At 47.4% G+C, this 15,018-nt stretch overlaps 1 protein-coding gene across 1 annotated transcript in view; it reads left to right on the top strand.

Moving 5' to 3' along the window:
- The window catches only part of RAB11FIP3 (RAB11 family interacting protein 3), a gene marked incomplete at its 5' end in the record, with an annotated part of 72,203 nt that overhangs the window by 12,417 nt on the left and 44,768 nt on the right, over window positions 1-15,018 (top strand). The window contains one exon of the mRNA XM_080354304.1: window positions 8,347-8,440. Coding sequence (XP_080210430.1) covers window positions 8,347-8,440 — 94 coding nt within the window. The remainder of the gene's footprint in view (window positions 1-8,346; window positions 8,441-15,018) is intronic.

The following is a 15,018-nucleotide window of genomic DNA, read 5'->3' as shown; positions in this document are numbered from 1 at the left end:
TGCTCTTCTGCATCAACTTTGGGCTTGTTCTTGGCCGACAGTTGGCCTGGAGACCTTCCTTCCCCTTCCGAAAAGGGAAAAATAATAGTTTGCTGGGGAAGGATTTCTCTATAGGTTGGTCCTTTGCCACCTGGAGTAGATACTCCTGATTGTTACATATTCGCATCTCTCTCCTCTGTATTTTCTGTGCCTGTAGAAGGAGCCAGGGGACTTTGAGAGCAGCTGGTGAGCAGAATTGGGGACCCTGAGAGCAGCTAGTGAGCAGCATTGTGCCCTGGGGCTCAGGGCCAAAGCCACCTGGGTGCAAGGTTAGTGTAGAACTGCCCAAAGTAGGTGACATGCATCAAAAAGTCAAGTGAACAGCTTTTGTTTTAGATGAAGAGGAGGCAGGAGGGTTTCTTAGGCAAGTGGATGTGGTCAATGGTGAGATCATCTTCCTGGGCAGGTGGGAAAGAAGAGGAGCTTGTCCCCCTTGGGGAACTTGCTCAGTTTGTTTCGACTGAACTGCTGGGGCTTCTCTCCCTTGGATTGTGGGTGGTGCCCCCCTGTTCCAGTTCATTAAATATTTGCAGGCTGATGTAAAACCATGGGAGGCTTATTTCCCTTTTGCCTTACATAGTAGCTTTGGTTATTTTTTTTCTGTAGCAGGAAGAGATGAGAATAAACCAGGCCGAATCTTTTTCTTTGTCTCCTCAGAAAAATGTCTTGATTCTTAGTTTCAAGTACTAGACTGGTAGCAGAGGGCCCTGCAGTCTCTGGGGCTGAAGCGACAGCAAGGACAGGTGAATCGATGAGGGATGCATGTTGCACAAAGCATCTTCACTGGGTGGTGGACAGAGACTTGACCAGACACAATCTGCCCGCTGATCAACTCCTGGAGCTTCTGAAAGGGCTCGGGGAGCAGCATGCTTGTAGCAGCCCTGGATAAGTGCCGCCAGTTGTGAAATAAATAATGCAGCTTTTGTGCTGCTTACTCACAATTGACCATTGCTTCTCCTGTAATGAGATCTGCCCCCTTGAGGGTATTTTAGAGGTTAGTTAATTAGGTGTAATTGCAGCAGAATAGAAACCTGCTCTGAGGTTCTGCCTGCTTTCTATAGTGCCAGATCCTTTAACAAATTAGAGAGTTCAGTTCCTATAAACGTTGCTGGAGCCAGTGTAATCCCGAGTTATCAGCCTTCCACTCAGACTCCCTGTTTCCATTGACGAAGCTGCAGAAATGAAGCACTGGAAAGGGTGTTCTGGCTTGGAGATTGGTGCAGCCGTGGTTCAGATCACAGCAGCGTTCTGGGAAATACATCGCATGAAGCGACATGGAGTTATGCTCACAGTGTTGGCATGTTAGTGCTCTCTCAGCACCCAGCACAGGGCAGGGAATAGATGTGGTCTTAGCCCAGACAAATGCTGCATTAACAGGGATCAATTCATTTCAGCTGATCACATTGCAATCTATTGATTTACTGTCTGCACGATCTATAGGGACTTCTGTGTCTTTGGCAAGTTGTGCAGCTGCTCCAGTATTTGGCTGCAGGAGGTTCAGCAATTCCAGCATGTTTGCACATTTCCCAAAGATTAAAAATTCCAACTACTCTGACTTCTGTAATTAGCATTTTAAAATATTATTCTTCTTTCTTTAAAGGATGGGTTTAGCCTTGAGGGACAAAGTGGGTTTTTACAAACAAATGAGTATAATGGCTCATTCCCTTCAGTTACACGCAGAGAGTAGGGATGCTGCATCCACCTTTGCATAACCACAAGAGTTTTTTTACATTGCATGTGCTTGCTCTGTTAAATTCCTGTGTAGCACTTCAGGCCAAAGATCTGGCTAAACCTAACAGGAGAGCATCTGGCATGAGCCCTCTCCTGTACTTTAGAGTATCGCCAGCTAAAAATCCCCTCTGTTTGGCAATCATGCCAATGTGGCACTTGGCTTTTGCTCTGATTGAGTTCAGGGGTTGTGTGACATGAACTACTGTTTTCCTGCCTGAAGATAAAAGGTGTTCAGAGCAGATTTGGTCTTCGTGCAGGCAGAAGAGGGTAGTCTGAGTTACCTGAGAGGTGCCTGGATGTTCATGTCCTGTGTCAGTTAAGCAGGATTTGTGGGCCTCTGTGTACCCAGAATTGATCTGGACCTGGCTGTTCAATGTGAATGAGTTTCCTATGTTTAAAGCTCCAAGACCCACTGGATTTTAGGACATTTCTGGTCCTTTGTTTTGCTCGAAACTCCCCAGGTTGTAAGTGGGTGGAGAAGGTGTTCTGGCACATGCTGGCTGGCAAGATCTGCTCCTGCCATCCCATGTGTTGTCCCTTATTGGCCATATGAAGTAGGAAACCCCGATCCTGCTGGACACAACAGAGTGTCTTCAAACAGGTCTTTGTAAAACAGACTCTGCTACAATCCGAAGACATCAAATGAGGTGGTTCGAACAACCCAGAAGGCCAAGCAGAAGGCAAAGGCTGTTCTGGGGCACATTAACATAGTGTGGAGTCTTACACCAAGCCGGGCAGGGATCCAGGCAGCAAAGGGGAGTGTGGTCCAGCTAGAGAAAATGCAAAGCAGAGGCTGATAGAAGAAGCTCCGCACTGGATTAAAAGTGAAGTTTTATTTTCTGTTTGTGATACTTCGGAGTCCGTGTCCAAGCCGAACATCCAGATGCATGGGGAATGATGTCTGCGTGCACTGTGCTTAATCATGCAAAGCTGGTTAAACAGCAACATAAACATTTTGGAAACCTCTCAGGGCTGTTAACAGAAATGGTGAAAGACTGCAGTTACTCTCTTCCCTTTGTGTGTACCCAGGGTCCTTTCCCATCGAAGGGCTGGCTGTTTTCCTTAGACTTTCATCAAAGGTACCAGGTGGAAACTGGCCCTTTGGAAGCTGATGCTGAAGTTGCAGCTTGTCGAGCATGGACCATGCTTCCTTGCCTGGTCCTGCCTTTGTGAGTTTGAATTTGACCACAAAGGCTCCCATTTCTTCTGGAGGGGAAGAGACAAGGGTAAGATCCTCAAACCTATTAGTCCTCTGTAATATTCCTTTGAAGAGAGAAAAATTTCCTATCAATAAATAGTTTGGGGAGAGCTGGTGGTAAGAAGTGCGTGGGACTGAGGTGGGTGTTTGGGAGGGGGCCGTATGGGGTGTCAGGAGCCTAAGGTCCCCCTGTTTCTGTTTCATGCCCCTGTAGCAGAGCTGTGCACAGGGATGGTCTGACCCAGTCCCTGCCTTGCAGCCTGCTGGCATCTGCACATTCATGTCGAGGGGGCTCGTGTGTGCATCACAGCTTGCTGAGCCCGGCAGTCAGTGGCTGGTAACCGGATCCAGTCAGGATGCTCATGTTTACAAGGTATTTTCTCTGCCCACCACAACCTCCTCGCTGGAATGCCTGCCTGAGGTGGGGGCACCCAACCCGCCTTCGTGCTGAGCAGCTGCTTTCAAAGCTCTGGTCTGAGTGCCTCTGCTCATTTTTTAGGCTGAACTCTGCCTCTCTCTAGAAATAGGTTTTAATGAGTGAAATGCAGATGTGTGTTGAACTGCCTGCAGGTAGCTGCTGCTTTTTGCAGCAGTCTCCAGCCAACGCTGGCTGCTGCCATCAGGTCAAAGTATGGCAATGGGTTCCCTGGTGAGGGTCTTCCTATGGTGGTTGTGTTAACAGTTCATCTGATGTTTGGGGCTAGAGTGGAGTCCCAGCCAGCAATAAGCGTGCTGTGTTACCTAGTCAGAATCTGGACTGGGCTTACTGGTTTTATGGACTTTTTGCCAGATGGGCTGATCTACCTCCATTGGTTGCTCAAGTGGCCAAAACATGCCAAGCCAGGCACCCAGTTCAACCAGACTCTTACTAAGTCTCTGGCTTGTTGTTTATTCTCAGGACAGGTCTCTTGGTGTCTAACAGCTCTGTAGGTTCTTTTTGCACATAATCTATGTTGTTTATCCCTTTGGGTGCCTGGGACTAGAAGTCATTTATTAAGCAGACTAGACCTTCACCATCACTCAGTTTCCCATGACTTACCTTGGCACTTATCTTATTACTCAGAAGACTGAGACCACACGTCAAATCTTTTCCAAGGAAAGGAGGGAGTGACTTCAAGACAAAAGCATCTGTCTTTGCTTATCACAGCATGTGTGAGACTGCAGGTGCACAAGTTCTTGGTGGGAACTGCAGCCTGCTTGCTGACCTGCCTTGAGTATTTCGGCATATTGTAGCAGGGACACATCAGTATTGATTCCTCTTTGTCTCCTTTCTATTTGCTTCCAGAGTCTGTGTAGAGTAAAGCCGTACTGAAATGCTGCTTTATTACTCTCATCACCAAATAACTGGCTTACATGGTGTGAAGGACAAGACGTGGCCCTGGTTGCGGCTGTATGAGATCCCATATGACTGCAGGAGCTGAGCTCCACTGGCTCTTCCTTGCGTGGTGCCTGGCTGCTGTGGCTACTGGAAATCTGCAAAAGAATTTCTTTTTGGAAGCAGATTCAGCCCCGGTCTCTGCCAGAATATGAAGGAAAGCTGGCAGGCTCAGGGGTTACAAGGACGGTGTCAGCTGGCCAGCGCAGCCCTCTCTTCCTTCAGAGTTTAGTGCTTAAAACAAGCACAGTAGATATTTTATTCTGCTGAATCCATCTGCTAAGTGATAGAGACATAGAGCATCAATAAGGTAAAGATAAAAGGCCTGGAGCTTCCTTTTCCTCCAGCCTGCTTAACAAGGCCACTCACAGCTGGGGAATCCCTCACCTCCCTGGGAAACTTCCATTGTGTGGCTGCCAAGCCCTTGTGTTAATTTGAATTTGGAGTTGTCACCATTGGCTTAGCTGGGGCTCAAAATCACTTACTGAACTGATTTCACTGCATCGAAGCAAGGAAGCTCTTTTTGTGCTCTGTATCATGGGGAAGTTGCTAACAGACGGTGCGGTGGTACGGCATGGTGCTGGTGTACGTGCTTGGAGATGGACTTCGGTTTGCAGCAAATCCTGTTGGTTTTGGAAGGTGAAACGCCATGCTCGCATGCAGAGCTCTTTAATACAGAAGGCAACGTGGTAGCATGGTCAGTGCAATGAGCCGTTCTTGCCTTGGTGCTGAGATGCCAGATGATCTCCCTCCTTCTCCCCAGCCTGCTTCCCTCTCCATGTCTCTAAGCAGCAGAAAGCCCTACGGACTCATATCAGGAGCTCATTCCCACTTTGGTCTGGACTATGCCTCATCCTGGCACATGGGCGAGCAGGGACTGTTTGGCAGTTCTCACCACCGGTTCTGCTTCTATGGGCTTGTGTTTGTGTTCAGCTTAAGGCAGATTGACTTACAGTAGTTTAAACCTCTCATTTTCCATCAGGATTTAAACTACGTCATCCTTGTTGACTCTTTAATGCTCTGCATTTGTAGCTGGTCTTTCTTCTTTGAGATGAGTGTATAACCAGCTACAAACACATTGAGTAAAACCTCTATTTTTGATATTTATTTCTGGCCCAAAGAAGGCTCCTCCCTGTGACCGTGGCTTGTATCTGCTGTTTAGCTTAACATTGCAGTTTGGGAGAGTGTTAACTTTTGCTTTTGTGCTAATAGGAGTGTGGCATTAACTATTCTTGCAGATCAGTCTTCAGCTAAAGGCATCTGTGCCTTCAGAAGTGCTAAGATTTGCTAATCTAAACCAGTTTGGGCCATAATTCTTTGGTTTTTTTCCAACTGTCCTAATAAGGTAGGGTTTTTAGCCTAGTAATCGGAATGAAGAAATGGAGAAAACTGGCAGTTAGAACCCAGAAGCGGGATGGGGGAAGTGTCCTTGGCCATTCCTGAGGCCGGTGGCTCACTGCTGTGACTGCTCAGGTGTGAACAGGGTGTTGGGCATTGGGAGAGGGCTATTGGAATAATGCCCAGGACCTCTGTTTGGCACTGTTCAACACCTTGATGTGCCCTGTCTTGAATAGTGTGTGCGGTTCTGGCTTTCATCTTGAAAAAGGATGGGGTGTCTGGAGAGAGAACAGGAAAAATGGCCAAGAGGCTGGAGCAGCTGCCTTGCAAGGAAATGAGAGTATGGTCCAGGGGGATCATACTTGCACCTCATCACATCTTTTGGTGGTAGAACTGGGAGGCAGTTGATGAAATAGCAAAAATAAATAGGGGAAGAAGAGTTAAAAGGTGGTGCTTTTGTACAGAGCAGGGAGTGAGCTTGGGGAGCTTGCAGCCCCAGTGTTGGTGAGGACAAGTTCAGAGACTCAGCGTTCCTTTTAAGCCTGGTCAGCAAATACAGACACATTTGGATCAGCACAGACCATGGGCTTGAGCTTCATCAGTTGTGTGGCTTTTGTTTGTTTGCATCTATAATGTCAGGGTTGTGAAGTTTCAAGAAGCATTTTCACTCATTTTGCCCTGCTCGCTGCTTAATTTAAATACATAGGTGGCTCTTTTGCATAAGCAAAGCACTTGTCCAGCTGCCCTGTCTCTTTTGAAGGCAACGAGGGCTGGAAGCTGCTGGTGCTGCCGCAGCGTGGCGAGTGGCCCGTCCCACGTGTCCTGTGTGTCACATCGTGGCTGGATCTTTACAGAAACTGTACTTCAGAGTGTGTCTTGATAATCACTTACAGGCTTACCAAGCATGATTAAATGTCACTTGCATTTCTGTTATCTATATACACAGATAACAAATTAAGCTACAGCTTTTGAACTCAAAGAAGCTGCCAGATGTGTTAACTGGAACTGACACATTCCTGAGAGTTGTTTTTATTAGTCTGAAATACCTTTGTTTAACAGACGAGAAGCCTGACTCGTCCAAGTCAATGTGTGCCATGTGAGTTCAGCAGTTTTGTTATCTGTCTACTGAAAAGTTTCCCCAGAAAAATGGAAAAGATGCTTGCGTTACACCATTGTGGATGGAGAGAAGATAAACTGGCAGGCAAGCCTGGGCCATGCAGGGCTTGGGGTTTCTCTCGTGGTGGCCCCAGAGAGGCACAGCCAAGGGATTTCTGTGGTCTCAGCCCTGTGGTGACGGCTGCTGTGGGGAGGTGGGATGCCCAGAGCAGAGCCCTGTCCTGCCTCCCATGTGGACACACAGGTGAACAGCTCTGGGCCTGTCGCAGATGTGATCTTCATGTATAAACACAGACCTGGGTGTAAGAAAAACAAAACGGAAAGCCAGCAAACCAGCTCCGCTGATGATGATGAGCTGGGCAGCTCTGAGCACCACAGCTGGGCTTGGTCACCCTCTGCACCCTTTGATAAGTCTCCTCTGGGATGCGAGGTTTCCTTCCCTGGGAGGAGAGCTTTGGTGAGTCACCATCGTTTTCCCCAAGAACAAACCAAAACCAAGAGATTGTCCAAGTGAGTCAAAAGCCAACTGGTTGTGCTCATGAGAGCTGAAAAAATGCAGTGCTGCAGAGCGCCTGAAGCCTTCCTCCTGTGCGTCAGCTGAGGAGGAGGAGGAGAGGTCCATGTGTTTGGCAGGGTGAGGGCAGCCTTTGAGTACGAGCTGATTGTACAATTCCCTCTTTCATCTCCTACACCCTGCTTCCTCCTGGGCTTGTTTCTGAGCTGAGGGATGTGGCTCTAAAATAAATGAACGTGCCTCGGTATCTCTTAAAATGAGGGTCTGCATTTTTTTTAAAGGAGAAAAAAATTACGTATTGGCTTAGCTTGAGAAGCATCAGTGGTATAAAGGGTTTTCTGCAAGGAAGGCTTGTGGCATCCTGGAAGGAAATAAACCAAATGCACCTTTTAGAAGGCTTTTTTTGGACCTGGAGGAATGACTTTGGTTTTGCCTTCAAGGAGGAATGACTTTGGTTTTGCCTGTTCTGCTTGAAGTGCCCAGATGAATCTCACCAGGTCTCACTAGTGTTCCTCGTTGTACGTGTGCGCCTGTGCCGGCACCACGTTCTAATCCTCGCCAGCTGACGTGATTCCTTCCCCCTTGGGCATTGTCTAATTGTGAAAATGTTTCAATTGTATGGCCTCGATTTGTAGCGTGGAGCAGTTCATTATCACTGAATCCTCTTAATTGGGCCCTCCTACTGGGCAGCCTATTACTGATTTTTCCCAATTAAGATAGGACCTCTTTAAAAAACATAAAAATAAACAAATCCCTGGCAGAGAAGTACCAGGTTGCAAGAAATACTGCCTTAACCTACGTTTCAAAACTAAGCAATAGTCTCAACACCAGCCAAGTATTAATTAACTAAGTACTGATGATTTATATTCTCTTCACACAGAATGGCTGCAGTTTGGTGTCAGTTTAAGAAATTAAAAGTTATGAGCTCAAATCTTCTTCTCGTAAGGAGGAAAAAGCTGTTACTAGGTGTTTCCCTGATGGAAGATGCTGCTTCCCTAAAGGACTCTATGGGTAACTCTGCTTTTGTGGTTGCAGGTAAAGGACCTAACAAAGTACCTCGATCCGAGCGGACTTGGAGTCATCAGTTTCGAAGATTTCCATCGGGGGATCAGAGCTATCAAAAATGGAGGTGAGTTTGCTTCTGTGAGGACAGGAAGACACCAAACGTAATGCCACAGGGGTTAACCGAGCTGAGAAGTCGCTTGATGAAAACAAACTGAATTTGTTTTTCTGGAAGTCACTACTCTGCAGGGGGTGGAGAGCAAGGAGGAGAGGGTGGGTGCATTTAATAATAGAATTGAAAAAGGTGGTACAGCAGTTGTGGTGGTGGTTGTATGTTTTCTTGTTTATCAGGAAAGTTCCTTCTTAAAGGTATATTGGAAACAGAAGAGCCATTGAGGGGAAGTCCTTTCTGGCTTGGTGTCTGCTCTCGCCTGTGGTTTTGTGGGGGTTTGCAGCTCTGACAGAGGAGCAACTCTTGGCTGATATGCTGCTGGAGATGTCTGTCTGTCTGCTACAGACTGTAACATCTTCCAAACACTGGGTGTTAATGCATTTGCCCTTACTCAAACTCTTTGGAGGATCAGTGTGCCCAGATGATTTCAAGCAAGAAGCACATTAAACAAGAGCTTTAAACTCACGGACTGGTAGGAATCTTTAAACAGGTTCCCAAAGCACTCCTGTGACAATGCCTGTGTTGCTCTTGATGGGCTTGTTGCAAGTGCTTCCAGAGCAGTATCTTGGTGAAATGTGAAGTACCTTTCTGGCTGGTTGGCATTTGAACTCTTTTGCTGAGTTTTTCAATTTGGGATTCATCTCTAGTATGAGGGTTAGAGGGTCCTTTTGGGGCAAGCTTGTTGTTAAGGATGGGGTCTGAAAAATACTGGAAGCCTCATGCTGAGCAGATGTAATTTTATCTGTGAAAACATGAGTTATCACACACGTTAATCAGTTCTGTTTACAGTAGTGCTTGTCTTAAACTTCAGCATTGCTTTCATGCAGCAGTGAACCTGCAGCATGTTGTCAGCCCTGCACACTGAGTGTGTTTCTGAGCACCGAGACAAGCAAAGATATGGACAGACTAATTGACTATTCCTGTACAAACTGAGTTGTTTCATGAGTAGAAAAGCCTCCAAGGAGAAGTGACTTGTGTTCTTCTGTCAGTCATCCATCTCTCCTGCTCCTCCCTCCCACTCCCCAGCTTCTTTGTGCTCAACATCGTGGTGTTTTATGGCAGCTCTGAAGTTCTCATGGCTGGTGTAGCTTGACGGTGCAGCTGATTCCTAGTGCTCATGATACAGGAGGAAATGCAGCATGCTATTAATTTGTAATAAATTGCTATTGGAGTGGAGCGTGTTTGTGAAAGCTCTGGCTTATATTTCTCTTCAATAATTCATTGCTCTAGTATTGTGTTATATTAATTGAATAGAAAAAGCGGATCCAGATAAAGCTTTTAGGATCCCTATCTATTAAACCTGTAAGAGATTGATATGTATTTACTACAGTGGTTATGAAAGGCAGAGCTCTCCAACATTGCATGGCATTAAACAGTTATAAAAGAAACCCAGGGAAGGACACAGAGAGCATTTCTCTGAGTCTTACCAGCTGAGCACTTGCTCACGTTGAAGTGATCTTGAGGATTTGCTGCTGCTGTTGAGACAATCAATATTGATCATCTCTTTGGAAAGAAAGAAGAGGTTGCGCTTGCTGCTGGGTGTCCCTTTTAACATTTTTTTTTTAATTAGGTGGATCTGTTTTTAGCCAGATATCATTCTGTTGCGCTTCCCCACACTCTGTTATTCTTTGGTCAGTTGCCGCAGTGAGACCTGGTGCAAGCTTGTACTTTGCAGTGGCTGTTTAATGTAGGGAAGAGTTTCTTTCTGAATATGCTCTGCTTTTCTTTCCCTCTCCTCTCCCCACTCTCTTGGAGACTCTCCATAGAATAGCTGTGACTTTACTCGAGCTCTTATGGTCTGTCTTGGCAAATTGAAGGTGCAGTTACAAAACTAGCAGAACTTGCATAGTCAGCTGCTTTTCTTACAACTGCTTTCGTGTTCAGTTGGCCTTTCCATCCAGGGAGGATACTAAACTCCTCGGTCCTATTCCTGTGCCAGCTGTTTGGGGTACATTCCTGCTGGCTGAGGAACATGCTGATCTGGGGCTCCTCGAACTCGACTTCAGTGCAGAGCAAAGCACCAGTTAACCACTCAGCACTGAAAGCCACAATGCTGCCACGAAACAGTTCTGATCTGCCTGCTGCTGTAATCTTCTGTCTAGCCAGGTAATGTTAGTCTTGAGAGGGAAAGAAGTAGAATGACTTGCATGCTGCAGAAACTGGATTTGAGACTTCAGTGAGAGTCTTTAGCCTGTTGTGGCTGCCTTCTACCCTTCCCAAAGAGAAGGCTTAACAGGCAAACATGGTCCTTGTGTGTGTATGTGTATATATGTATCTATCTGTGTGTGCTGCATGTGTTTGATTGCCATTAGAGTGCTGTGTTGGGTGCTGGAGTCTGGGGGCCCTGGGGTCTCCCCTCTGCAGGAGCTGGTGATCCCACAGCTCTTGGGTGCTTGGGCTCAGCTCTTAGGCCCAGGTCCAAGCATTTGTCAGGAGCAGGCTGGCGTGGGCACCTGTGGGCACAGGCTTGTGTGGAGACTTGGGGGGAGTGCCTGGTTTTGGGCACAAGAAGGCAGGCTCAGAGGCACTGCTGGGAAAGATTCGGCTCCTCACACCCTGCTGTGTCCCAGCTGTTCTTGCTCGTGGGGTGGTGTGGTTGCTGGATCACCCTTGTCCTCCCCCTGCTCCATGAGTGCATGGTCTGCTTGTTTTTAAAGTTTATGTGAATGGTCCCTGGATGACTGGCCAGTTCTGCAACATGTAAATAGCAAAGCAGAGGGGGAAACTGCAGATCAAACATTGGCAGTGAGTCGGGGATGATAAATAACTCTGAAAAGTGAAATTTTAGCTGATAATGTAGTGAAGTCAGTAATAATACTGATTTGAAGGAGCAGAATATGTTATAGAGCGTGCTTAAAGGAGCCAGATAAAGTCTGTAATGCCTGTGGAATCCACAGCCAGAGGAAAACCTGGTGCACTTGGCTGCTGTCAGTGAGATCCAACAAGACTTCTTTCTAGTCATCCTGCAGGGGAAAAGAAATGGGGAGCCAGCATGGCTGCTGCGTTCATCGTGCTTAGGAGCTGCAGCTCAGGAGGGATCTTCTTGGGAAGAAACAGGTCTGAGGGACTGCACGCAAGTCACTTAGTAAACTCAGACCAGGAGTATGGTTTCTTTCTATTTGTATGTCAAGGAGCTGAACGTGGGACAGAGGGTAGTGAGAAGGTGTCTATAATTTGAAGCCAAGGTGCCTGGACCACATTGCAGCTCTGGTCTGCTGCGTGTTGGATGCAGGAACTGCTGGACGGGGAGTTAGTTGGCAAACATGAAATCTGGGCAGGATCAGCCACAGCTGGATGCAAACAAACAACAGGGCTTGTGCTTGCAAGCAGATTCCTTTTTCTTTGTCAGGATACTTAAAAACCTTTTAAGCTTCAGACAGTTGTTCTACAGGCCTCTCAGCATCCAATAGGACATATTTAACATCTCTTCTTCGTAGCAGAACAAAGCTTTTACTGGAACTTGAAAGCAGCAATTAACAAGTTGTGTAACTCACACATGCTCTGAACATCTGTAACATCTGTCTTCCAAAAAAATAAAAAGCCCGCTAGGAATGAGGTCCCTGCAGGTACCCACCTGCGTGCAGGGGAATTGCTGTTTGTGTCAGTTCAAATACCAGCAGCGCTGGGCAGGGCAAGGTGCATTCCTGGAGCTCGTGGCCTTGTCCGTCCCTTTGCCTTGGCTTCTGATCCCTGAACAAAGGGGCCCCTGTGCGCTGAGAGCAAACAGTGCATCCACTGAGAAATAGATGTGTTCATGAGTTTAAGGGAGAGCCTGAAGTAGTCAAATCTTTTTTTTTTTTTTTTTTCCTTTTAAATGCTTCAACTAAAAGCTCTTTGGATGTGGGAAGATGGAAAATACAACTCCAGAGCCAACGCCCAAACGTGGAATCTATAACAGTATAACCAAGCTCCTGTTTGCAGGGACGACGAGCTGTGCTGGCAGGAGCTGGGGGGCAGGACATGGGGAGACCCCAGCAATGCTGGCTTCGGGGGCCACTGGGTCAGGAGTTGGCTGCTGTGCTGAATGAAGGAGCTGAGCTCAGTGGAGATACCTCGGTGGGGCTGAACAAGAGGCGTTCAGCAGGAGGAGTGTGTTCAGCTCAGCAAAGGCATTTGATGGGTTTCCAAACGACAGCTGAAGGGAAAAGCAGGGAGCTGCGGAGCCAGGCAAGCTGGGGTGGATGTGGAACAGCAAATAAAGGGCTGGCTGGTGGTCTGGGCTTTGGCAGCGCATGGGCCGGCTGCTGCAAAAGAGCCTCTGTAAAAGCACCGTGCCATTGCTAATTGGAACTGGCAGCAGCATGAACTTGAGTCGGCCAGAGTCTTTGTGGGGCTGTGTCACTCGGTTCCTGAGCACAGCCCTGGGAGGATTGTGATGGGATCCTCGGAGCAGAGGCTGCAGTTGCTGCAACTGGCATTTCATGTCCTGAAATGGTTGATGTGCTCCTGGTAGCTGAATGCTAATTTGGGAATTTCCTGAAAGAAAAGCATGTATCCAGCCCTTCTGCTAGATGAAGGCTGTGAATGATAACATCTTAAAAGCTTACAGCCAAGAGAGACCTGCACATGAGTTCTCAAACCCCAATCTGAGCCGTTCCCCCCACGTTGCTCACCCCACGTGCAGGTCGTGCTCTGCAGCACTGCTGCAAGGGGGGCAGCAATGGGCCCCGCTCCTGCGGCTGCACTGCCAGCATTTTGGAGAGTCTCTGGGTCAGAACGTGCTCAGATGACATCTCTGGGTGCCTTGAGCCACTTAGTGCTTATGTGAGTTGCTACATAACACGCGGTGGCTCTGAATTAGTTTGTGGAGAGCCAGGCTGGCTGCTGCCCTGGTGACATGGATCTGCCGTGGCTCTGCAGAGCGTTTGAAGGTGCAGAGTGTATTGGATATCTGGCTCTGTCTGGTAACATAAACCACTGTTTGTTTTGTGTGTAGCTTTTCCCCCCCGTTAGGATCTGCATTGCAGATAGCTTTTACTATGCGAAATGAAAGCTTTCCTTGCACAGGGATAATTCCAGAAGCCAAAGCTAACATTCCCTTATACTCTCCCAATCCAGTAATAATTTCTGAGGCTGTGTTTGTGTGCATCTTCAGCGGTCTCTCTTCCAGATTGATGCTGGAAATATGGCAATATTTGCAGTAGGCTACTGCTGACATCTACAAGCACGCTTTCTCAGTGGGGTACCCAGGCCCAATTTAATATTCAAGGCTTTTGCTTTTTAAAAGGAAAGGCTTCACTGAAGCTTAGCAGATGGAAGGAGAGCTTGTGTGCTTGTTTGACTAAACTCGGTGAGTATCTGGCACTGGTATGAGCACTTCCTACGTTCTCATCAGATCTGCTGATCTCTTTATTCATGCGGCATTGCTGCAGTGAAGACTTTCCCATTGCTTTTGCCTGTTCCTAACCCTGGCTACACCATCGCGCATTAGGGAGACAGCTCATTTGATGGCTGAAGGTAGGACAGATGCCTCTTTGTGTACAGCTGTTGTTCAGGGAACGGGACTACCATGAATGGGAAATCAAGACTGATTCATGAGCAAGAATAAAATCAAAATTGTTCTGATTATGTCTGCTGCATTTTTTTGCATTACATCTTGCTCTGCTCTGGCAAATATATATATATGTATGTACTGCTTGTTGAAATAATTAAAGGAGTGAAGACTTGCATGTCATTTTAAAATTGGTATGTATACTTGAAAAAAAATCCCCTGCTGTTCTTTGTAGTGCTGTCTTAGTAGATCAGAGTTTTCCTCATCCCTGTAGTGCGGAGGGATGCTCGTGGCACTATTACTGATCTTATGAAGTTTGGAGTCCACGTGCTCGTCATCTGCGACCCCTTTTGCTAGGGACAGAAGCAGCCAAGCCGTTCTTGGAAGTACTGAACTTGGTTGTTGATTGTTTTTTGTTTTGTTTTGTTTTTCTCCTTCTCCTTGAAATAGAGGTGCTTGGAAACCTCTGGGCCTGCCCATGAGAATGTGAGGGCTGTCTGAGTCTGTGTACCTCTCCCTGCTCACAGAGGATGAGGAATTAGGAGCATAAGCGCTAGTCAGTGATGGGGGCGAGCTGCTTTGATGGTGTCCTGCTGTCGAAATGGCCTGTACTGCTGCGGAGCGAGCCGCGGGTTGTGTGGCTGGAGGGTGGGGATGCTCCTGGCTCCCCCACAGCTGGTGTGGGGCAGGGAGCAGCTCCGGTGCCTCTGGGACAGCAGCGGAGAGGTGGGAGGTCAGTGCATGGCACTCCTGATGCTCACGCTCATCCTCTGCTTTGGAATACTTTTGCACTGGAAAGGATAACTCCAAACTGGCTCAACTGGGAGGAAGGATATTTTCTACTTAAAAGCAAAACCAGGAGCAAAACCACCACCCGCAAAACTGCTTATCTCCAGCCATGCAGCTGCCAAGATTCAGCAAGGGTAATTCTGACTACAAGCTTTCCCCGCATTAGCGTAAGCAGGACGATTTGGATGAATAGGAGTAGCTGCTTGTTCCCCTTCAAAGTAGGAGCAGTGGTTAGGGAGATGCTTCTCAGCTG

This window comes from Nesoenas mayeri (genome assembly GCF_963082525.1).
Source record: "Nesoenas mayeri genome assembly, chromosome: 15".
Lineage (NCBI taxonomy): Eukaryota > Metazoa > Chordata > Aves > Columbiformes > Columbidae > Nesoenas > Nesoenas mayeri.
The sequence above is the reverse complement of the archived record's forward strand: the minus strand, read 5'-3'. Positions and strand labels throughout refer to the sequence as shown.